The sequence below is a fragment of the Aquila chrysaetos genome, chromosome 12 (genome assembly GCF_900496995.4).
Source record: "Aquila chrysaetos chrysaetos chromosome 12, bAquChr1.4, whole genome shotgun sequence".
In the NCBI taxonomy this organism is placed as follows: Eukaryota; Metazoa; Chordata; class Aves; order Accipitriformes; family Accipitridae; genus Aquila; species Aquila chrysaetos.
In genome coordinates, this window is record NC_044015.1 from 37,846,877 (window position 1) to 37,869,260 (window position 22,384).

The 22,384-nt window shown below is 48.8% G+C and overlaps 1 protein-coding gene and 1 long non-coding RNA gene across 3 annotated transcripts in view; one reads left to right on the forward strand and one right to left on the reverse strand.

Moving 5' to 3' along the window:
- Nucleotides 1–4,345, reverse strand: part of PLPP3 (phospholipid phosphatase 3) — a 45,788-nt gene extending 41,443 nt beyond the window's left edge. Inside the window, exons 1-2 of one of the 2 annotated variants that reach the window (XM_030032008.2) lie at nucleotides 4,015–4,163; nucleotides 3,635–3,984 (exon numbers count right to left, since the gene is read on the reverse strand). In XM_030032008.2, coding sequence (XP_029887868.1) covers nucleotides 3,635–3,773 — 139 coding nt within the window. In that variant the 5' untranslated portion in view covers nucleotides 3,774–3,984; nucleotides 4,015–4,163. Of the gene's footprint in view, nucleotides 1–3,634 lie in introns of both variants that reach the window. The other variant, XM_030032007.2, reaches the window with a different exon arrangement.
- On the forward strand, nucleotides 2,607–6,697 carry LOC115348785. Its single transcript, XR_003925931.1, has 3 exons — nucleotides 2,607–2,973; nucleotides 5,241–5,291; nucleotides 6,601–6,697. It is a non-coding gene; the product is annotated as an uncharacterized LOC115348785 (long non-coding RNA).
- The last annotated feature ends 15,687 nt before the right edge of the window (nucleotides 6,698–22,384 follow it).

The following is a 22,384-nucleotide window of genomic DNA, read 5'->3' on the forward strand; positions in this document are numbered from 1 at the left end:
CCAGACCCACATCTCCTGCAGAAAGGTGGTGGCTGGTGGCAGCAGCTCCACGCCGTGCCACGTCTGGGCAGCAAAACCCCATGGCACCGGGGAAAGCTGCCCCGTGGGACCGTGGGTCACACCAGTCCCTCCCAGTAAAAACTCCACGCTCTGGGCAGGAGGTGCAAGAAACTCGTGGCAAAGGGATGGGGCTGTGATTGGGCTGAGGATGATCGGATGAAGGTGGAGTGAGGTCCTCCCATCACGCCTCTTTTTTTTGCTGCCCAGAGATTTCCCCACAGCTCTACAACACGAAGACGCCGACCGGTTTAGCGGGGGCAACTTCAGGCCCCCCCGGCTGAGCTCCTCAATCGCATTTTCAGATGTGTCGCGGTGACCAGCGAGACAGGGACGGGGCAGCGGGGACTCTTCCACACCACCGAGCTCGCCTGAGGCCCTAACAATTTCAGGAAGCATCTTCTAATTCTCTAAACAGAGCCCTCCCGAGAGGAGGAAGCAGATGGAGAAAGTTATTTTCCCCCCTCGGATGACCTGCTTTAATAAATGCACACTCAGTTCTTTTCTGCCTCTTTTACCGAGTTCAGCGCCGACATGAAATTTCTGGGAAGTTCACAGCGTTGGTGATGAAACCTCTTGTTCATAAAAGAAACCGGGGATTTGTCAGTGCCAAGTGCGCTCATTAGGGGAGTGGGGTATTCCAAAATATTCAGCTCCCTGCCAACCCAACGCAAGTCGGAAATGCAGGAGAAATGGGGGGCCCGGTTCAGCGGATCTTCATCCAACCTACTCCACCAGCAACAAACACACTTCTGCCAATGGCTCGACGATTTTGCTCCCCACGATCCCCAAGGAACGAAGATAGAAATCTTCCCCTTATGCATTTACTATCAAGATAACCAGTGTACTTAACGATGAAAGACAAAAGTGGATCTTTCTAGCGACTCACGCCAAATTAAAGCTGAATGAAGTTCCTGATAGCTCTGCTTTACTTATTCTTTCTTAGATGTTTATGATAATTGCCTTCTGGGTAATTTGTTTAAATTTGTATGTAAACAAAGAAGGGTTTGTACACATCTACCACCTGACAGGGCGCTGACGTGTGTCATTTCTGAAAGACATTTCAGCCATAGTTTATTCTTTTCATTTTCCCCCCAGAGAAAATCGGTTCAGGTCAGAACTACAGCAGTACCTGCAGTAGAAGCCAATGCAGCGTCACAGGCCTCTGCAAATCAAAGGACCACTTTTAGTATTTCCTAGAGTGGTCCTCAAATGAGGAAAAGCCTTCTGTTTCCCTGCTACTCTGAAAGTCTTTGGGCAGCCGCTCAAGAGGCGTAACTCGGTTTAACTGCACTGGAGGCCATTGGCCACATGCCTACATGCACCAGCAGAAGACCTCTACTGAGTCCCTCCACCTTAAAACGAGTCATTTCACCCAATTCTGCTTCTCGTTATCTTACCTAGGACTCCATTTTTTTACTGAACACGTAAATACCCATCAACTTGTACCTGTCCAATTTTCTCTTACAGGCTTCAGCTAGAACACCTTTTTTTCACCTTCAAAGTGGGGGTTTTTGTGTGTTTGGCTTTTTTTTTTTTTTTTTTTTTTTTTACAAGCTCAGGAAGGAAGAAAATGGGAATCAAGCGCTTGGAAACTACAAGCTCTTAGTTTTCCCTAGCAAAAGGCAGAGGGAGGAGCAAGCCAAGCCTCCTGCAAGTGGGGCAGCTGGCTTTCACAGCAACTCATGCCCAGTCATCCACCAGCAGGTCCGATACTACTGGTCTGGGTGTATTTGAAAAGCCCATCCCCAAACACCCATCATGGGCTATCCATCACATAATCACCTCCCTTACTGCGTCCCACCCGTGCTCTTCACCTGCTGCCGATCAGCCAGATCTAAACTTTCCTTCAGCTGCTGAATTCATGCTCTTACTTTTAAATGCTCCTCACACTAACAACAACAACAAAAAACAAAACCCAAACCAAGAAACAAACCAACTCTGCTGTTTACTTTCTGATTTCCACCTGTAGTAACGTGAAACAAAGCAACAATCACAGTTTCTGCTGTATCACATTATTCCCCGCTAACAATACCTTCCAGTGATGCTTGATAAGTTCTGTTTACCCAAACTATCACAAGTAGAATAACACATGTCAACTAACTGCTTTTCCATTTAGGACCCTTAGTCTAGAGAAGGGGAAAAAAAAACCAAAACCCTTTACCCATTCAAATAGCACTTAGTCATGCCAGGAACGCCTGAAGTTAAGAAAACTTGCGTAAATAAAAGTTTAAAAGTTCTGACTCCTAGGAGTGGTTTTACTAGGAATCCGACCTTCTGTTTAAATAAGTGAGGTAAGTCAAGCTACTTATATTAGTTTCATATACAGGCTATCAAGTATTTTTATTTTTTCCAGATACAAGAAGATGAAGCTTTCTGCACTGGCCTCTATTCTTGTGGGAATATAAAGAGAAAACCATGCCTCTCTTCTTAATGTATTAGTGCCTCGTAATATACACCAGATGATCAATAAACTACATAAAAATTAAATCAAACTGACAGTCTTTAAAAAAAACGGGCTCTAAGCAGAAACAATTGTTTTAAAGACTGTGGTGTCTGGAGTATTAAACTCACGTGCTGTTGTGTTATTAATCTCTTTGTTGGAAGCCAGTTGATTTCCCCTGCCTGTGTCTGTCAATTAAATATTCAGCATTGCAGCCACAATTGAACGGTTGATGTTTTGGCATGCGAAACCTTTTTGAGACAGACTGTTGACAGTTTCCTTACATGCCATACCATTTCCAAAAAGCCAAGCGGGCTAGCAAACTAAGAGCTCTGGCAGGGACTCCGAGATGCCTGCGAGCACTTCAATTTTTCACAGAAATGAGTTGAGCGAGAAGCCTGCACCGGGTGCAAGAAGGGGACAGGGAAGAAAAGCCAGAAGCGCTGGTAAAGCCGACAGCCGAGCAACGCAAAGTAACTATAAAGTGGCAAGAGCTGCTCTTTTTTTTTTTTTTTCCCTTTTTTTTGTTTTTTTCCCCCCATTATTAACAAAAATAGAGGACCCAAGCCGCGCGGTTGCTTACACCCGTAGAGCACTACCTCCACCTGGAGCTGGCCCCGGCTCCTACCGAGGTGCCGCCGGCCGGGCAGGCGGCGGGGTGCGGGGGTACGGGGGGGGGGGGCACCTCCGGGGTCGCATCCCCGAGCCCACAGTGCCCCCTGCGTACCGCCGGCAGCCGGGCTGCCCCCCCCCCCGGGTCAGGCCGTGGTAGTGGGGGGGGGGGGGGGGGGAATAAATAAATAAAATTAATAATCAGTAAATCGGGGAGGGGGGAGGGGAGCGCATCTCCGCCCGGCCAGCCGCTCCCCCCGGCGGGACGCGTCCCCCCCCCCCCCCCGCCCGGCCCCCGTTCTCGCCGGCCCCGACCGCCGGGGGCCCCCGCTGGCCGGCTCGCCTCGGCCGGCGGCCCCGCTGCGCTCCGCGCTCGGTCGCTTTTGTTTGGGGATAAGCGCCGCGGGGCCGGGAGACGGCCGAGCCGTGCCCTCCCTCCCGCGAAAACTTTTTCCCCCGAAGTGGGAACCCCCCTGGGGAAGGGGGCTGAGGGGAGAAGACCCCCCCCCCGCGGCCGCTCACCCATGACGAGGCAGAGGAAGTCGAGGCAGATGAGCAGGGCTTTCTTGCTGCTGCTCTTGGCCGGGTTGTTGTTCAGCGCCGGGCTGCCCCCATTCTTGCTCTCCGGCGGGATCGCCTTATCGTACTTGTAGCTCTGCATTATCGGGGGCGAACGCCCGAGCCGTGCCGTGCCGTGCCGAACCGGGCCGCGCCGAACCGGGCCGTGCCGCGCCGAGCCGGGCCGGGCTCGCACGCGGTGAGCCGGGGAGGTGCTGCCCGCCCTGCCGGAGCCGCTCCCGGCCTCTCCGGTGGGGCACGGGAGGCGAAAGGCAGGCGGGTCTTCCAAACAAAACAAAACAACAACAAGAAAAAAAAAAAAAAAAACACAAAGGCAAAACAAGCACAAAACCACCAGCAAAGGAGGGGCGGGAGGGAAAGGGGGGGGGGGGAGCGAGGGTGAAGTTTGCGGGTGTCCCAAGGCGGTGGAAAAGTCCTGGAGGAAAAACCGGGGGGAGGGATAAAAATATATATCTATGTATGTATCAAGAGCTCAGTTGGGGGGGGGGGGGAAAGTGCGGAGCCGGGCGGTGCTGACTCCCGAGGGCAGGTGGGCTCGGCGGGTTCTCCGCGCTCTGCTCCGCGCTGCGCTGGGGGCTCCCGCCGCGCCCGCCCCGGCCGCTCTGGGAGCCACCGGCTTGTTTCTGCACTTTTATTTCGCGAGGTCCTTTCCACCCCTTAGGAAAAAAAAAAAAAAAAAAAAAAAAAAAAAAAAAAAAAGGGAGGAGGGGGGGAATCAGTCACTTCGCCTCGGATGGGATATCCAAGTAAGCACAGCCCCTTTCCTGCATCTGACATTTTACATAGATAATTAAGTCCACATTTTTTTCCTGAGGGAAGTTAAAAAAAAAAAAAAAAGAGTCAGGAACTAAAGTTTTTTTCGTAGGCCAGAAGGAGGGAGCCTCTAGCGTTCACAAACCAGAGAGGAGTGCAATGGGAGAGGGAGGGGGGGAAGGAAAACAACCAGCCGATCCAAGGCTGCAGGACTCCCGAAAGGTGGTCACGGTGTGAAGGGGAGAAAAACTAGTAACAAATAACTCGAAACATCTTTTTTTTCCTGGTTTTTCTTCCGGCGCTCCAGCTCTGCTCCATGGGCTGAGACAAACTCTTTTCGCGGGGCTGTGGTGTGTGTGGTACCCCCAGACCCCCGCCGCCTGGCAGACCCCAACGGGGCTACCCCAGCAGGGCCGGATCCTGCCCTGCCTGCCCAGGGCTGAAAGATGGGTTTGGCCCGCTGGGTACCACCACCAAACTCCGGCAGCTTTGCCCTCCTGCACCAGCACCGCCACCTTCGTAAAATGAGCGTAAGGAGAGCGTTTGGAGTCGAGTGAGGGATTATTATGTTGGTTAATCACCCCTTTGGTCTAATTAAAAGTCACCAAGGAATTAAACGTAAGGTTTCCCAGGAACCTGGGCTGGCGGGATGGCGATGCTGGCAGCTCTGAGCAGGGCGGCCGGGGGCACGGGCGGTGGGAAGATTGTGTGGTACCAAAGGAAACTGCTCAGGACAGCACCTAACCGCTTTTCTTCTTTTTTTTTTTTTTTTTTTTGGTCTTGTATCTGACCTCAGCCTTCCATCTGCGTGCTGGCAAACCACCGCTGGGCCAAATCCTGTGCCGAGGTGCTTATCCTACTGGGTCCCTGGTGTTTCTCTGCCTGCAGAGGCAGACGGGCAGGCAGGGAAGGAGGGAGGGAGGGCAGGTAGGACCCCCCCAGCAAGGAGACGTCTCCCTGCTGCTTTTCGCGGAGCTGCAGACTATAACCCGAGCGCTAGAGATTGGGCCTCGGCAAGGGCAGGTTTTCCAGGAATCTGTTTAGACACATACCTGGGCATATTGGGGCCAGCCTGGGAGGAAGAAAGCAAAGTGGCTGTTTTCATATTTTACTTTTATATGTGCGGTGTAAAAAGCAAGGGGAAAACAAACCTTGGACTTGCCTCCAATTCTTTCGTGATGCCTCAGTGACATGCACTCAGGTGCCATCTCCCACCTCACTTTTGAGGAGACGCCTCTCTTTTGCCCACGATCGCCCCATGGCACTGAGCACAAACCCATCGGGTTTGGCCCAAAACGATGCCCCGCGGTGACGATCGCCCACCCAGGGGCCAAGCTGCCTCTGGAGAACACATCTCAAGGTCTCTCCCTCTTTCCCCTGACCGTGGCAGAGGTGTGGGTGCCTAATTTAGGCTCCTCGGGTGCCTGAAGTGAGTGGAAAGAATCCTCACGTGGGAATTCTCCCCCGGCCGAGGGGGCCAGCCCCGCGGCGGCTGCGGGCACGCTGCCCAGCCCAGCTCGCCACCTCCGCTGCGGGGCCGAGCATCCACCCTTCCCCACAACTTTCAGAGCCTGGCCCTTGCGAGAGGAGCCCCCGGCTTCGCCTTCAGCCTCCCCGCATCCCCAAATCTGCTGATCGCAAATGATCCCCACTGAAATTCCCTGGGCTAAATTCAATTTTGCATTTAAAGCGAGAAAATGAAAGAAAGACATGAATTAAAAAGAGACTTGTCATTGTAACAGCAAACAACAAAAAAAGAGCCTTTCTTGCACTTAAAGGGAAATTGAAATTATAGTTTTATATTTGCATTTACAAGACCCCTCGGGCTACTAATGTTTGCATTTTCATAACAAAAAGATTGTACTGTTAATTGATGCAAGCCAGGGCACACAAGTCTGAATCCTGGACAATTTCTTAAGGGAGCAGCCACTACAATTGCTCAGTTCACACTTGACAATGGGCAAGTCAGCAGCACCAAAAAGCAGCTTCTGTGCCTTTGTCAATAATATGCAAGAGATTCATTGGTAATAATTAATTGTTTATTCATAAATGCAATTATTGAATACACCGTGCAACAGCTATCCTTTTAGGGCTCAGCTTTTCCTTTCAGTCAGACTCTAAATTCCCATTATGGACCGAGGTTTTTCTTTATATAGATTAACTGAACCAATTGAGTTTATGTTACTAGTGAATTTTGCCCAGCATTTTTGGAGACCAACTGATCTCGTAACTTTTTCACCACCTTCCCATCTGAGCTGGACCAGCCCCGTGATGAACAAGGCATGCAGCACTGATATAATCTGTGGAAAGATAAAACATTTGCAGTAACACTTGTTCTTGCCCAGATTTAAACGTTAACTGGGATGTTTCAGAACCCAACAATATTAAAACAGGAACTGTGTTTTATTCATTCAATCTTGTCATTTTAAGAGAATAAGCTCTTTAAGATGACTCCCGGAACGGGAAAAAGGGGCAGGAACTGGATGCTGCCCCTTGCACCTTTGTATCTGCGGGACACAACTACATGGAAACCTGCTCATTACATGGTAGTAATTTAAAATTGAGAGAAGCTCCTCCTCATTCAGCACGATCAGTCATCACGATCCAGGCCAAAGGGTATGGCTTCTTGTCTAAAAAAAAAAAAAAAAAAAGACAAAAAGTAAAAGAGTTCCTGTTTTTACTTTTTCTCTATCATCCATAGAAGAGTGTGTCCAAAGGGGACAGTGAGGTCTGGTTTGGGGAAAGAGGAGCCTGTTGAGAGCTCGTGTTTCCACCTGGTACACAGGGTGGATTTGGGGAGAGAGAAGGGAAGGGAGGCAGCTCCGGTTTCTGCTCTGAGGCTCATAGAAGTAGTTTATCCCACACATTATTTAACTTAAAATAACTATTTGTTGGAGTGGGGAACGGATCTGTAGCCTGCCCGTACACTCCCACTTACTCCATCTCACTCCCCTTGGCCCAGCACAACTTTAATTAGTCCCTACGACGTGTTTCATTAGTCCGGCATTACCGCTGGGGCGCAGCGACAGCCCGGCAAGCAGCACTGCCCTTCGCCGGCACAGACCCCGTCTTTCCAGCGCTGCTCCTCAGCCGGGCAGGATGCGGCCCCAGTGCTCCGGGCTGCCCTGCTTGCAAGTGTAGAGAATCTCTCCTGCTCTTCCTGACGTGCTGCAAACACGAATGACGTTGCAGAGCAGTTTGATGTCTAAAGTGTGCACAGGTGGACGCTCATTTTGATGCGCAGCCCAGCGCCAAACCACTGCTGTCCCCTCAGAGCTACAGCGGGGTTTTATATAGGAACCCACTTTGCTTTTCCATCATCGGAGTATTTGGCAGCAGGTCTTCTGGAGAGGGGACACGCAGCGCGGGAAGGACCAGGCCCTGCTATTGTATTTCTTGAAGCTCTTAATGACCATGTCTCTAGCAATCCTAAAATAAGAAAGTGAGCTGTGTTCGGTCCGCTGATTGTTATCCGTATGTTATCTGAGATTGTTCCCCACCGAACAGGGAAATCGGAGCAAAGTTACGTGCTGTGCATCAGGTGGCCTACACTGGAGTCATGAGGCCAAAATACCAGTAAACTTCTGGGAAGTCCAAAGCTGAACCACCACTACCCTGTTCAAGACTATTTTTAGCACCATCAGCTGCTGCAGGAGAAAACACCACGAGAAGAGCTGCAAGTCGCGGGGAGGGAGCTGGGGGCATTGCCAAGCCAACCCCAAGGCAGGAGGAGGTTAAGGGCAGGAGAACTGCCACGTCCCCTGCCTGCTTTCACACGCGGGCCACCTTCACCGGCACCGGGTTGTCCAACCTGGGCAATCATTGCTGCCCCGTTAAGAAAGGTTTGCTAAGGCTGGACTTAGACCTGTCATTGCAGAGAGAGGCAAGTAAAAGTGAAATCCTAAGGGGGCCTAATTCTGCCCTCTCCAATGCCATTGGGAAGGATCAAGCCTCATGAATCTTCAGGTCATGTGAAAAAATTAGCTGATAAATGTCATCCTCATACAGCGTTTGCTGCTGTTCAGGAAATTGCGTCTCCGGATTGATGCAGGCCAGGAAGGTCATCTCTCAAGCACGTGCCTCGGTGACCCACGAGGTAGGAAGCTCTGTGGTCAGGGACCCGTTCCTGGCACCCCAGATCACTCGGGGTCAGATGCATTTGATTTGCCAACAACCTTCAAGACCAGTCTGTTTTGAAACCAGCATCTGTACTATTGCCAAGTTTCACAATCCTGGTGTTTCTCCTTAATTTAATTTAGTTCCCCTAAATCTTGCTGGCTCCCGACATGATTAGAGGATTCCACTTTGCATTATTACAAAGCGTGTGTTGGGGGGAAGATAAATTTTCAAGTGACAGGATTACGACAAAAAGCTTGAAAATGTGACCTCCAAATCTCACCTGAAAGATCCAAACGCACAAGCTGTAGAAAAGGACACCTTTTGATTTAATCTGAAGATTTTCTGAAGGCCAAATCCCACGATTCGAAGGAGCCAGATTTATGATTTGGGGGCACCGGGCGCTGGTAACACCTTGTGTACAGTCCCAATTGTGCCTCTGTCTTCAGCCTGCCATCCCTGGCCTCAAAAAAGAGAATAACAGCACCATCTACTGCCCTTCCTTAGCATTTGCTTGGAAAAACCAAACCCTTCAGCTCCATCAAAGCAGCTCCAGCAGGTCGTGGCTCTGGTTTCCCGCTGCCAGGTGATACAGCCCAGTATTGATGGAGAAATTGGAGCAAACTTGGACTGCAAAAATCAAAAGCAGAGTCTTAATTACAAAAGAGGCACGTTAATTATTAGAAATTCCAGCCCTGAATGATACACCTTCTCCCCAACTGGTGGCATTAAAAAGGATTTCAATAGACCAGTATTTTCATATAGTTCCCTCAAATCCTTTCATGTGTTTATTAGCAGAGCCTTAAAGGGCTGTCTGTATAATTCACAATTTCTACCGGGCAGGCATTTTCACCATCAACAACAGTTAATGAAAGAGCTGGTACATCACCGCTCGTTTCAAACCTGGTAAAATCTGGGTCTGTGCTCTGCGCTGGCAAGCTCCCAGAAGTTTGTTTGAAAGTCAAGAATGTGCCATGGTTTAATTACGCTTCTAGGTCAGGATCTAAATGAAAGCCCCGTTATAAACAGCAGTCTCAGAGGAAAGGTCCACACTCGAGTTTTTAGCCCCGAATTGATTACCGGTTAACTCAGGGTAGTTAACACGTTTGTAATGTCTGGTCTGGACACTTCCCAGATGTTTGTTGCGGGATGCAAAGATTTGTGGTTTATAATGTAAACAAGTACACCTACATTTTTTCATGGATTGATTTCTGGTTGCAAACTATCTCAATAACCTGGTTGAAAATGCTCAGCATCCCAATGAAAAGTGAAAGAAAAAAAAAGTATCTTTTTCCACGTCTAGACCAAACCATTTTATAGGCCACCCGATAGCTTTTGGCATCGCCTTCAAAGCGCCAAGCCCCTGATGATGAACACGGGCGCTGACGGGGCAGGTGAGTGCCTGGCCACCGGCACCATGGGGCAGCAGGAAAGTCGATGCTGAGCAGAGGAGCAGCGTGGGCTTGCGTCTTCTGAACACGACCCAAGATGCTGCTCTGATGGGTTGGTACCGGAGGGGCCTGGGCACGTAACCAGGGAAGCAGGGAGAGGCTTTTGAAAGACATCTTAAGCAAAATATATATGGAGCAACGGTGGGGCTCATCAAGAGATGAAGCAGTGCAAGAAAAAAATTGAAGCACGTCGCCCCACGTGTTGGAGTCCCTCTGTCGAGCCTGTCTTGCACAACTATACGACATGAAAATGGAGATGCGCCAGGGAAGAGCTCCAACATCCCTCTCGCTGCCGCCTCACGTGAGATGCGAGGGTCGGGCCGTGTATTTGTATACAATGCACAAGTCCCTGGCCTTATCTGCTCTCAAGTCTCTATCTCGATAATTCATTGTCAGCGATCCTGAAGTATTTAAATGTGTTTGCAAGGACCAAGCTGGACCCTCCCCAAATATTTGCTTCAGCACACAGATTGGGTTTGCTGTAACCCCGGCCATCCCTGCCATGCAGTGTCCAGGGGGGCGAAAAGGGGCTGTGCAGCCCGGTTCTGCCACGGAGGAGCTTTCCTCCATCGGCACTGAAACTGTGAAGGAACCCCTCGCAACAAAACGGGGAGAAAAGAGGTTTTTCGGGGATGACGCTGCAGGGCTGTGGCCTGAGCAAGGTTGTGCTGCAGGTTGACAAAATTTGGACTGTGATGCTGCAGCGGTCCCTCGAGCGGCCCAGGAGCAGGAGGGGGCTCAAGGACCTCAACATCCCCGTGGGCTGTGAGTGCTGCACCGAGCCTTCAAGGGGCAGAGTACACACACAAAAATCTCACCAACAGCCTTCAAAGCCTGCTCTTTGCTCCCATTTATCTTATCTAGCACTCCACTGAAGTATGGATTTACATAATACATACCTAATATATTAATGTTCCTATTCATCGAGAGGATCTCAACACGGTTTTCTTTGAAAGTCTTGCCAAAACCGATCAAGCTCTTTACAAGAGAAGATGGTTTTATAGCTCTGAAAAGGATTTTCTCCCCTGTTTGTATTCCGAATACTTTCACATAGGCTGTTTGATACTGTGATAAGAGCCAGGCCCAAAAACTCGGGAGCAGTAGGATCCACGGTTTGGGTTAGTAGCACGTTACAAAACTACAGCACTCAAATTACTGACTTGGTATGAACCATTTGGTTCACACCCTCTCTCTAGCTACAATATTTTCCCGAATTATCTTGCAATACAGCCTTTTAATAGCCAGAAGGGGTCAAGCCAGGCCCACTCCCATTTGTCACACACATTTCCAGTTAAATGCCTTTTTTTTTTCCGTTAAGTGCACAACCCTCCCTTCCCGCTTCACTTTTCTGTGCCAGTTGAATTTTGCTTGGGACATGGGATTTCAAAAGGCTGAAGAAATGTCTATAAAGAAGAAAAGCCACTAAAAGAAATGATGTTCAAGTTATGATATTGACCTTAATACAGCTCAAATGACTTTACAAATGCGTGCAAGCTGCCTTGCAGACCACAGCATCAAACCACTGGAAGGATGCTATTCTATTTTCTCTGTACACAGATTCACTGTAATATATATCTAGCCTATCTTTTGCTTTGTTTTGAAAGGGCTAAAGAAATACTTGCTTTTATATGAGTGTTTGGGCATAAATTCCTCTTCTAGCCAAAGGCAGACAGAGAAAAATGAGAAGTACATTACCCATTTTATTTTAAATAGTGATAACGATCAGATCTTGGAACAAACTATTGGGTTAGTGGTTGATCTTTCCACCTTCATATCGTGCCTTTATAGAAGACATGCTGTAGCTGAACACAAAGTATTGGGCTCAGTACAGGAGAGGATGAAGGTAGGTGGCTTGAGCTATCCAGAGACTCAGACTATGGCATTAAATGTCTTTTCTGATCTTCAAAATCTGCAAATTTGCTCAGAACGAGGGATTATGAAATAGCAAAGAGTAAATCCCTTTAAAATTGCCAGGAAATGTCAGGAAATACACTTTAAACACACAAAGATACAAGTTCACTGACAGTTGTTGCACAATAGATCACAAATAGCTCGTCTGCTTCGTCACAGGCCCCTTTATCTCCTTTATCCAGTTCTGCCAACATCAAACACTAAATGTCAAAATCCTTCTGTTTCCAAACCCTGAGACTGTTTTGAAATACTGAGATTCAAAAATGAAAGAAAAAAATCCCCCAAAGTGATGCATTTTGAGTTCTCGTTTATCTGTCCTCCGCTGCCTACCTTTCTCCAGCCACGCACCCACATTTACAGCCCTCTTGCTTTTAGCGAAGCCTCGTACCACCAGCTGCTCGGAAAGTGGAGCAAAATACCAACTGCGAGGTGACTTTTGGGGTAACAAACCCAACGCCAAAAGCACAAATTGCACACGTCTGACAAGGCACCCTTTCAATTTGGTTTTGTTTTCATCTTCTTTTCGGAGCCAGCCAGCCTGGATGGCCCCATGCCCACAGGTGCTTGTGTCCGCATGGGCACGACCACCTGATAAACAGCCCAAAAAATACTGGTAGGTCATGATGTGCATTAAGGAACCCAGCCCTGAGTGTTATTCTTTCCTACTGGACTTTGATGAAAAGCTCCTGATAATGGTCCTCAAAGAGGAAAACGTGATCTTTTCCTATTTCTTGACCCATTCTTGGGCATGTTTTCCATACTCAGATAGCACCTTGCTGCTGTCACAAGTTGAGAAGCTGTTGCTTTCTATATTACACACCCTACCTGAAAGCAAGAGATAGAACAGACCAAAACAGAAAAAGAGAAGTGCAAATGAGCTCGGTACTTCAACTCCCATGAAAAATAATTCCATAAAAGGGGAATCTTGCTTCCTAAAATAGCTTGGCACCAGGCTGTAACAAGAGACCCTTTTGCTGATGCCAGCTGAGGAGAGCAAGCACAACATGACTGCCTGCCCTTACAAGAACTCAACCCGGACAACGCAAAGGTCTCTCTGCTGCAACTGTTTGCTTAATACCATTGATTTTAAAAGCAAGCAGTAAACAGCATCTTGCTTCAAAAGTTTCGCAGTCCATAGAAATTAAACCTGGCCAGTCCAAAAGGCTATTATTACTGTGCCTTCTTGTGCAGATATGATCTCAAGAAAAACACACATCTAGGTCTAATAATAACAAATAATAAAGCTATTCATACAGCCCGCTGCTTACACGATGGCAATTTCCCCATAATTGCAGGTAAAAGAAACGGGCACACAAACAGCAGTCTGTAGTAACTCTGGGCTACCCAGGGCTCGGGTTGAAGCTATTTCTCGTAGGTACATATACTTTGGGGAAGAAAACTATTTCAAACTGCAACCGAACCTCGATAAAGCTCTCCTGCATCCCTGCCTGGAGCTGTACTCACACCAGAAAAACACAAGGAAAAAAAAAAAAAAAGCATGAGCACAAAGGTGTTTCAGAGGGAAAATGGTTTCTGGGCGGTGATGAGACACAGCCCCTTTTGGTGCCAGACGTCCAGGCAGTGAAGCAACCGTTGAACCCCGACAGCTCCTTCCCTGCCTGTCACGCGAATCGCGAGACAAAGTTACGCCCAGGAGTGAATGCCTGGGATTAAGCAAGCGGGGAAATCAAGTGCCTGCCCCCATCCTTTCTCCCTGGCGGGGCTGCGGGGGCGACAAGGCGGGGTGCTGCACACAGCAGATGCTCGCTGGCCGATAAGGTCAGGGCAGCTCCTGCGGGCTGCCTGGCTGCTGCCTGCGCAGGCAGGGCAGGAGGGCTCTGCGGGCAGCCAGGTGGGATGCTGCAGCCCTGAGACTCCTTCGCTCGCCTAGAGAGAGACTGAAAAGCCTCAGGAGAGACAACCGTAAAGTCACCTCCAGCATGCGCTGGGACCTGTAACTCAGCATCCTCCTAACCAGGAACAGGGCACATGCAAATGATGCCTGTAATTGCACAGCGCTCATTAAGTTGTTAAACTCAAGGTCACCTGCAGCACGCAAACAAGGCGGGGAGGGAGCGTCGCGGCCCTCCCATGGCTCCTGCACCCCCAGGCAGCCACCCACGGCCACTTACTCATTTTGGCATCCCGGCTGGCTCCTCGCACCTTTGCGTGCGCTTCTGTGCCGTACGTATCGGTGCCTTCGAGCCCCAGCTTGGGTGCTGGCTCCTGCCCCCACGTACCAAATCAGGGCTGAGCCATGGGGCCAAGCACAGCTGCCTCTCCCGAGGAGCTTGTTCATGGTCACTGCTTATTTGAGAGATGATAAAAGCAAAGATTTTAATACCCCAACTGGGGGTCTAATCCTGCCTGGAGCTGTAGTTGAACACTCCCTCCCAGGAGGACACAGACGTAGGACAGGGAGAGATGCTGAACACTCCCCCTCCTCATCCCACGCCAGCAGAAAGACACCTTTGGGGTAAAAAGGAGGAAAAAAATCACCCAGGCAAAAGCCATTTCTTGTGGTGCTTCTGCTTTCTTCCAAAGCCCATTAATGGCCTAGGGACAACTTGGCTTATTTAGAAAACAAGGTGGATGAAGCAAAGGTAATTCCCTCATTAAGAAATGTTTTCCAGCTCACAGCAGCTGCATTTCCAGTCACCTGCAGCTGTCCCCAGACTGCACACCTTAGGGGACACCAAGGGACAGCACATGAACAGACAACAATGTATGCAGCGTGCTGCGCATCCAAGCACCCATGAGGCTGGCAGCATTCGGGGGAAAAAAGAGGACATGGGTGAATGCACCCATGCAGGCTTTAATGCACCTTGACTTGTGCACGATGCCTCTGCTCTTCATCCCGTCACATTATTTTCCAGCCCCCGTGGCCCAGCACTCGGCTGAGACTGTGGAGCAGACCTTGGGGCGAGTTGTACCCCAATGGGTTGGCAGCAGGAGCTGCAAAAAGTCCACCTCCTTGGCCCTTTTGGTTTTTTCCCCATCCAGATGGCATCCTCATTTTTGGATCCAGCTGCAATTATCATTTCGGAGCCCAGGACTGCATTCGAGAGCCCAAACTCCCCCCTTGGATGCCATCTAGTGCTCAGTGCTGAGAGTGGAGGAGCCTCGCAGGTGCTGGGAGGGAAATCATCTCCACTCCTCTTCCAGGGGCTGCAGCCACCCTTCTGGCTTTAAGCTGCTTGCTCACACCAGACTTTATTTCCCAAGATCGGGCTGAAAAATCACCTGTGATAAAGCCTCTTCCAACCATTTCCCTCTACCTCTTTTTTTTTTTTGTCTTTGTAATATTGTATCAGTTTGGGAATAAACAAAGATATGGCAGCGCAGACTGAGGAGGTGGGACTCCTACAAAGCATAATGTCTGCTGGAGCCATCTAAAATCTGTTTCCAATCAGTGGAAAGAAAATGTTTCCCTGAAGTGCCAGTCTATCAGATTTATAAGAGAAGCCTGCCATAGGGTGGGAAGTGCCTACTTCTCTTCATCTGACTGTAAAGTGAACCAAAATGGCTCATATGTTTACAGCCACCTCTTCAGTGGGCAGCATAGATTCCAGGCAGGGCTGTCCTGCTTTTGAGGGAAACCTTGGGAAGGTTTTCGTGAGCCAAGATGGTGAATTCAAACATAAGAACTTTCTTCATGGATTACACGAGGTGCAGCGGGGCTAGAGGGAAAACAGGTAGAAAATAGCCTGGCACTTAAGAAATACGACTTGCAACCAGAATATAAGGAATGCAGAAGGAAAAATAACCCTAAAATTTCACATGCCTTGCAACTTCTTTCAACCAAACTCTTTGTATTCTTCTCGCCAGAAGCTAGTTTTACTTGTTTCTACTATTTTTATTCTTTTCTTGCTATATGTTCTCATGCATACAGAGCTTAGAGCATAAGCTCAACCTGCAGCCATAGGTGCTTCAGTTGGCCTGTCACACATGCCCACGCACCACTACCCCACAGCTGGGCGCCCAGTGAATGCTGCACCCCTTGTCTCCTCTCGCACCCTCCAGAGATAGTTTTGGTTTCCAGGAGATGAACCACCCAACTGAACGGTTGGAGCTTGTCCCAGTGCCAGGGTACAGGGCTGAGGATCCTCAGTACAACCCTGAGATTCATGTAGCCTAAGGAGGATGGCAATGTATTTTACCCAAACTCCAGCACTACCACTGTGTCCACTTCCCAGTGCTGCTGGCCATGATTTTCCTAGGGATTTTTCTCTAGGGAACGGCCATCCCACCAGTGAGCACAGCACATGCCAGCCCATAAGGTCCTTCTATCACCCAGCCTCAGTCCTCAAATGTGTCATGAGACTCACCGAGACTGGAACCTTCCCTCCTCCTCCTCCCAGAGCCCAGGGACACCCACCCCACGTGCCCCCGGTGCATCACAGCCCCGCGGCTCCCAAGAACTAGCTCAGGTCTGTCTCACCAAGCCCAGGTCTCACCTCTGCACTGCAATGTAGACATATCCTCAGGGCATGTCTATTCACCGAGCTCAGGCTGCTCCGCTCCTGCTCGGAGCTGGCAGGGTGCAAGTCAGGTCTGGTTTGGAAGCTGCAGAGCGGCGTTACAGCGCAAAGTGAGCCGAATTTGCCTGGGCACCGCGCCACGCTGAAATGGCTCTACAGCACGCATCCAGCTTGGGGCGAAAGCGGTGAAGGCTGCGCAGACCTGCTCCTCCGAAGCCTCCTGCTCTGGCTCCCAGCTCCCCATCGCCACTGCTCTCCGAGAGCCGTGCTGCACTCCCATCCACAGCTAATCCTGCTTTCCTCTGCCTCCGCCGGCATCTCCCCCTCCCAATGGTGGCACGTCCTCGCTCTTGCTGCAACGAGGCCATCAGGAGCGTTGCATCTCAGTACCCTTGGGGTAACGCATGGCTCCTGCCGGAGTCGTGCTCCCACTGGGACTGAGCCTGCTCTGGGAGAAGCTAAAATGATTCACTTGCAGGCTTGCTTGCTGCTTTATTAATTCCTTTATTTCATCTGCAATTTCAAATGGTGCAATTTTGAGATCAAAGCCCTTCCCCTGCTCTAATGGCTCCATGTAAGTCCTGGCCTTCATGCGTACAGGAGCCTCTGCCTCAAGGAAAGAAGTGAGACTCAATCTCAGCCAACACGAACCAATTCACAGAGAAGACAAACTGGGCTAAATTTTGCTCTCACTCATACCCATCCAAAGTTAATTGGCTTTAATGTGGGAAGAACGTACCTACTCAACTGATCTTAGTCAGATCAGGCCCATCCCTTCTGTGTATTTAAGAACATCTATTGGAGGGTGCTGCCTGTGAAATAACTGCAATTACCCCTGGCCTGAGGCGAGAAAGAGTAGCTGGAGAGCATGCTGCACGGACAAACAGCCAGCAGGACGCAAGGCAGGGGGCTGCTGCATCCTTCCACCCGGAGGAGGGCTGTTTGTGTTGGGCTTCCTGAGCAGCTCAAAGGTTGATCAAAGATGCTATTTACACTTTACCTGGTTTCTTCAACACGCTCCAAATAGTCCTATGCATACCCTTTCCTCCCTTGTTTCAACACTGTTGGTTCTGCAGGACAGAAAGAAGTTAAAAGAGGCCCAAAATGCACGGCTAGATGTAGGTCTGAGGGAGAACAGGGCTCCTGCCCAGCTGGAGATGCTGGTAGACGCTGCCCAACGTCATTCAACACATCAGGAACAGGAGAGCCTGCACTTGGGACAACTGCCAAAGTTTAACAGAAGGTGAACGTGTACAGAAGGGTAGCGGGACTTTATTTTGGTTTAGTCCTGTCATAGTAAAGCTTGGCTTAAATTGATTAGGTGTTGTTTTATGATAAAATGAGGCAAAACCTGTGAGAAAGAAACACCACAGCTTGCTGTCCTTTGTACTCTGAGCAGTGTGTCCGTACAGCCATGCTGGGCAGGAAAATAACAGGGCAAGAACAGAGCCAGTCTCACCAGTTATATCTGAATGTAAATATAGTCTCTATAGGGCATGGATGAAATCCTCAGCCTGAGGGCACAGGAGGAGAGCTGAAGGTTGTTCTAGCTGGACCTACTCTCCAGACGTAGCTCCCCCTTTGAACGTGGTCCCAAGGCAGCCCGCAGAGCCCTTGGTGGTGCCCTCTCCTCTCTCGGCGTGGCTGAGAAGACCACGCTGGATCAAGCATTGAATAACCCGCATGCCAACAGCCTCAGTTATTTGCTCATTTGATTTTTTTTCCCCGAGACAAACACTTTGCTGCCACTGCTACAAAGCAACGCAACGGGCTGTCCCCTCCCGGAGCTGCAGTCCAGCTTCCCCTCCTGGTCCTTTCTGCGTCACCCTGCCCGGTGGCACTGCTGTTTTAGAAGACCGCTCAGGTCATGCATATTGTCAAAGCCGGGCTGGATCTGTCTCTGATGCATGACAGCTCATGAATCACTGTGAATCAGGAGCAAACTGGCTTCCCTCGCATTTGAAATGAGCTGAATCTTTTCCTTACAGACCTACTCCATCATTCCCCATTTAAAAAAAAAAAAAAACCAAAAACCAACCTCTTTTCGTTCTCTCACATCTAGCAGAAGCACCTCACTGAATGGGGTCTCTTTTCCCATTAACTGTAAGTACATTTGTTGTGCACGATGCCATTTGATTTATGCGTTGCTGATAAAACACAGGCTCTGGTTTAACAAATCAATACAACAGTCCTGTTCAAAGCCCCTCTGAGCAAAGAGCTTCTTGATGTTGAATGTTTCCTTATCTAATCTTTCATACTTCAGCATTTCTTCATTTAAAACACTGATAATTAAAAATGCGGAAGGGAATGATCACAAGGAGAGATTAAAGAACTTTAACAGAATATTTGAAATAGTAATAGCATTACATTACAGGGAACAATGTCTTCCTATTAACTAACTGCTGTGCAACAGTGCCAAGGGATCCCAAGCAATCGCTCAACCCCCCTCTGCGTTAGGTGCTATGCAAAGACAAGAGCTGCTATAAAAAGCTTACAAACTCCCTGCAGGATGCAAAAGGCAGCCTAGCAGATGTTTACATCTCCAATTTCTCTGAAACAGATCCTTAAGTTTTTCTTATTTGTCACTGAATTCCTAAGGTTGATAAAATGCTGCCTGAACCAAGATTTTAAGAGCTCTATTCTTTGAGCTGCTCTGCATTTTACAGAGAGAGATGTGCATCAGATGATACATCAGTTAAAAATAACTGGGAAATATCAAACAATCATAAGTACATGTCCCACAGGTTTGCATATCTTGAATACTGAAATGCCTTCCCATCATGCATTAAGTGACGAGTCTCACTTTTGCCACTGGAAATAGCGTATGCAATGCCTTCTGTTTTGATAGGGTTTTTATTTTGGAAAGCCGTCCTAACAGACACTGCTCAGTGTTTATGTTAAAGAAGGCAGACAAAAACCTCTGCTTTGCAGCTGGAGTAGAATCGGATTTGAGGTTAGTTCTTGTGGGTTTTTTTCTTAGAAGTCCCACAACAACCCTGTAGCAAACCTACAGTCACCAGTCTCATCCTTCATAAAAATGGGAAAGCTAGCATTGGACTCCAAATGAAGAAGAAGCAGCAAGGACTCAGGACTTTCAGTTATAAGTACCACAAAAAAACCCACATGCTTCCATCACCAGGGCTCAAGAAGCACCAGGGCTTCCTTAAGAGTAAAAATTGCCTCTACTTCACATGGAGATCCAAGAGCATCCCTGCATTGTGACCCTGCGTAAAGGGGCTGGTTACTACAGACTGAAGAGAGAGGTGGAATTCAAAGCCAACAAGACTCTGCCTTTACATTGAGAGAGAGAGAGAGAGAGAGAGAGAGGAAAAGTGTGATAGCCTAACTACCAAGAAATTCAAATTACTTTCTCCTTGTTCCTTTCCATCCCATCCCCAATACGTCTTTGAGAGGCACTTATGGCCACACTTCTCACACTCGTCCTCCCCAAAAGATGCCCAGTACCAGAGAGGACTGTCCCAGGTCTTCCTCGTATAAGCTGAGGATGGGGGCCAGAGTAGGAGGCCACTCAGCAGAAAATATCCTTGCAAGTGGAAGGAATCCACCTGAGACTTTGTGATCGCAAAAAAGCAGGAATAGGAGCTGAAGGCCAAAATTACTTGTAAGAATAAATAGTTGTAATTGATTTTTTCTTGGATTTGAGAGATCAAAGGAAGGGAATACATTGGGAAGAAAAGGAAACAAAGTTAGAGGGATAAAGGCAAGGCACGAGAACGGTCTGGGGCTGTCCTTCAGAGAAACAGAATAGACTAGACTAGACTTTTTCAGTTGGAAGGAACCTACAACAATCATCTAGTCCAACTGCCTGGTCACTTCATGGCTCATCAAAAGTTAAAGCAAGTTGTTAAGGGCATTGTCCAAATGTCTCTTAAACACTGACAGGCTGGAGGCATCGACCACCTCTTTAGGAAGCCTGTTCCAGTGTTTGAGCACCCTCTCGGTAAAGAAATGCTTCCTAATGTCCAGTCTAAACCTCCCCTGGTGCAGCTTTGAACCATTCCCATGTGTCCTGTCACTGGGTATCAGGCAGAAGAGCTCAGCACTTCCCTCCCCACGTCCCCTCCTCAGGAAGGTGTAGAGAGCAATGAGGTTGCCCCTCAGCCTCCTTTTCTCCAAATTAGACAAGCCCAAAGTCCTTACCCACTCCTCACACTCCTTCCAGCCCTGTCACCAGCTTCGTTGCCCTTCTCTGGATGCATCCAAGGACCTTCACATCCTTCCTAAATTGTGGAGCCCAGAACTGCGCCCAATACTCAAGGTGAGGCCACGCCAACGCTGAATACAGTGGGATAATCGCCTCTTTTGACCGGCTGGTTATGCTGTATTTCACGCACCCCAGGATGCGGTTTCCCCTCTTGGCTGCCAGGGCACACTGTTGACTCGCATTGAGCCTGCTGTCGACCAGCAACCCCAGGTCCCTTTCTGCAGGGCTGCTCTCCAGAAGAAGGGAAGGGGAAGACGAAGGGAAAGGAAAGGAGCAACGGGGGAAAAAAAGTCCTAAGAAGGGAAAGGGAGGTGAGAGGGGCAATGGGATCAGAGAAGATAAGAGAGAGGTTAAAAAAAAAAAAAAAAGAAAGAGTCAGACTGGGCACTCTATAAAGAAAACTGAGAATAAAGACTCACAGAAAGTATGGTCAAGTGAAGGAACAAAGAGCATGAGGTGGAGGTCAGAGAACCAAGATGCAACAAACATTGAGTAATTCCACAAATTAAAAAGCCCTCGATATTAGGATGCATGAATTTGTTGAGCTAATCCCTCTACTTTCATTTGCCCTAACAGAGTTGGTGCCTGAAACAGAATTTGAGACACAAGCAGGGTAAGGGAAAGGCACATCAGAAGAGGTGAAGAGGATCAGAAGCAGCATTTTTTCCTCTATAACCTCTTGTATTTTATAGCTCCACCTCATCAGAGTACATGATCATGCACGGTATAACCTTCAGGAGGTGAGTTTGCAGCTTGTCCTACATGACATGTTGTCAATCACTGTATAAATCATTGCACTCTTGATTTTTCTCATGCTTGTATTCCAGATTAGACTTTCTCAGCAAAGCTGCTGTTCAATCTCAAAGAGGGTTAAATGGTTTTCCAGCTGATCCTTGGCCACAGTTTCTTTCTACTCAGCTCAAAATAAGGGCCAAATCCAAGCTTGGCTCTCTGCCGTCTGTTTTCAGTATTACTCGATAAGTTCCTTTTGTCTGGAAAAACCTTCAGATTTATCTTCCACTTTTCCCCCTACAGAGATAACAGCCAAATCGCAAGCGCCTTCACTGAACATGTGCGACTCAGATGGTCGTGAAACATAGCGGGGCTCCATTTCCACACGCCGACTTACAAGACCCAAAGTCATTTGTTGTTTCCTACTTGTTAGACCCCCCAGCCCAGTCCAGCTATGACAATAATGGACGTAACGAGAACTCATTTTGTTGCTGATTAAGCTTTGCCACTGCAATCGCTGGGTTGCACAGCGATACATGCTGGTGTAGAGCTCTCCAGGGAAGCTCATGAGATTCCACCTACATCCGCGTATTCCAGATTTTTCCTCCCAGCCCAGCAAACTTGGCAAAAACATTTTGATTTCTACTTAAGTGGGTTGTGAAAAACTAATGTTCGCATCTGAGAGCAGGTCTCCAAAGATTTCTGCAGAGGATGCGAGCACGGCTCCCACGGTCAGGCTAGCCCCAAGGCTCACGTCTGAGAGGGCATCCTCAGACTGGAAGCACTCCACGGTCTTAGCAGAGTGGTTGAAACCAGTATGGCTGATTCAAAGAAATGATAAAACCAGATTAGGAGATCTAATCTCTAGGCAGGAGGAAGAACCGATGGGAAGGCCAGCTGTGAAAATCGCTTTCATTTACACAACGCACAAGAATGGGCCAAAAACGCTACTGCAGGATGAAGTTCTGTATCACACGAGCCGGTCAGAAAACATCTGCGGGATTATTACAATATATCATTTCTC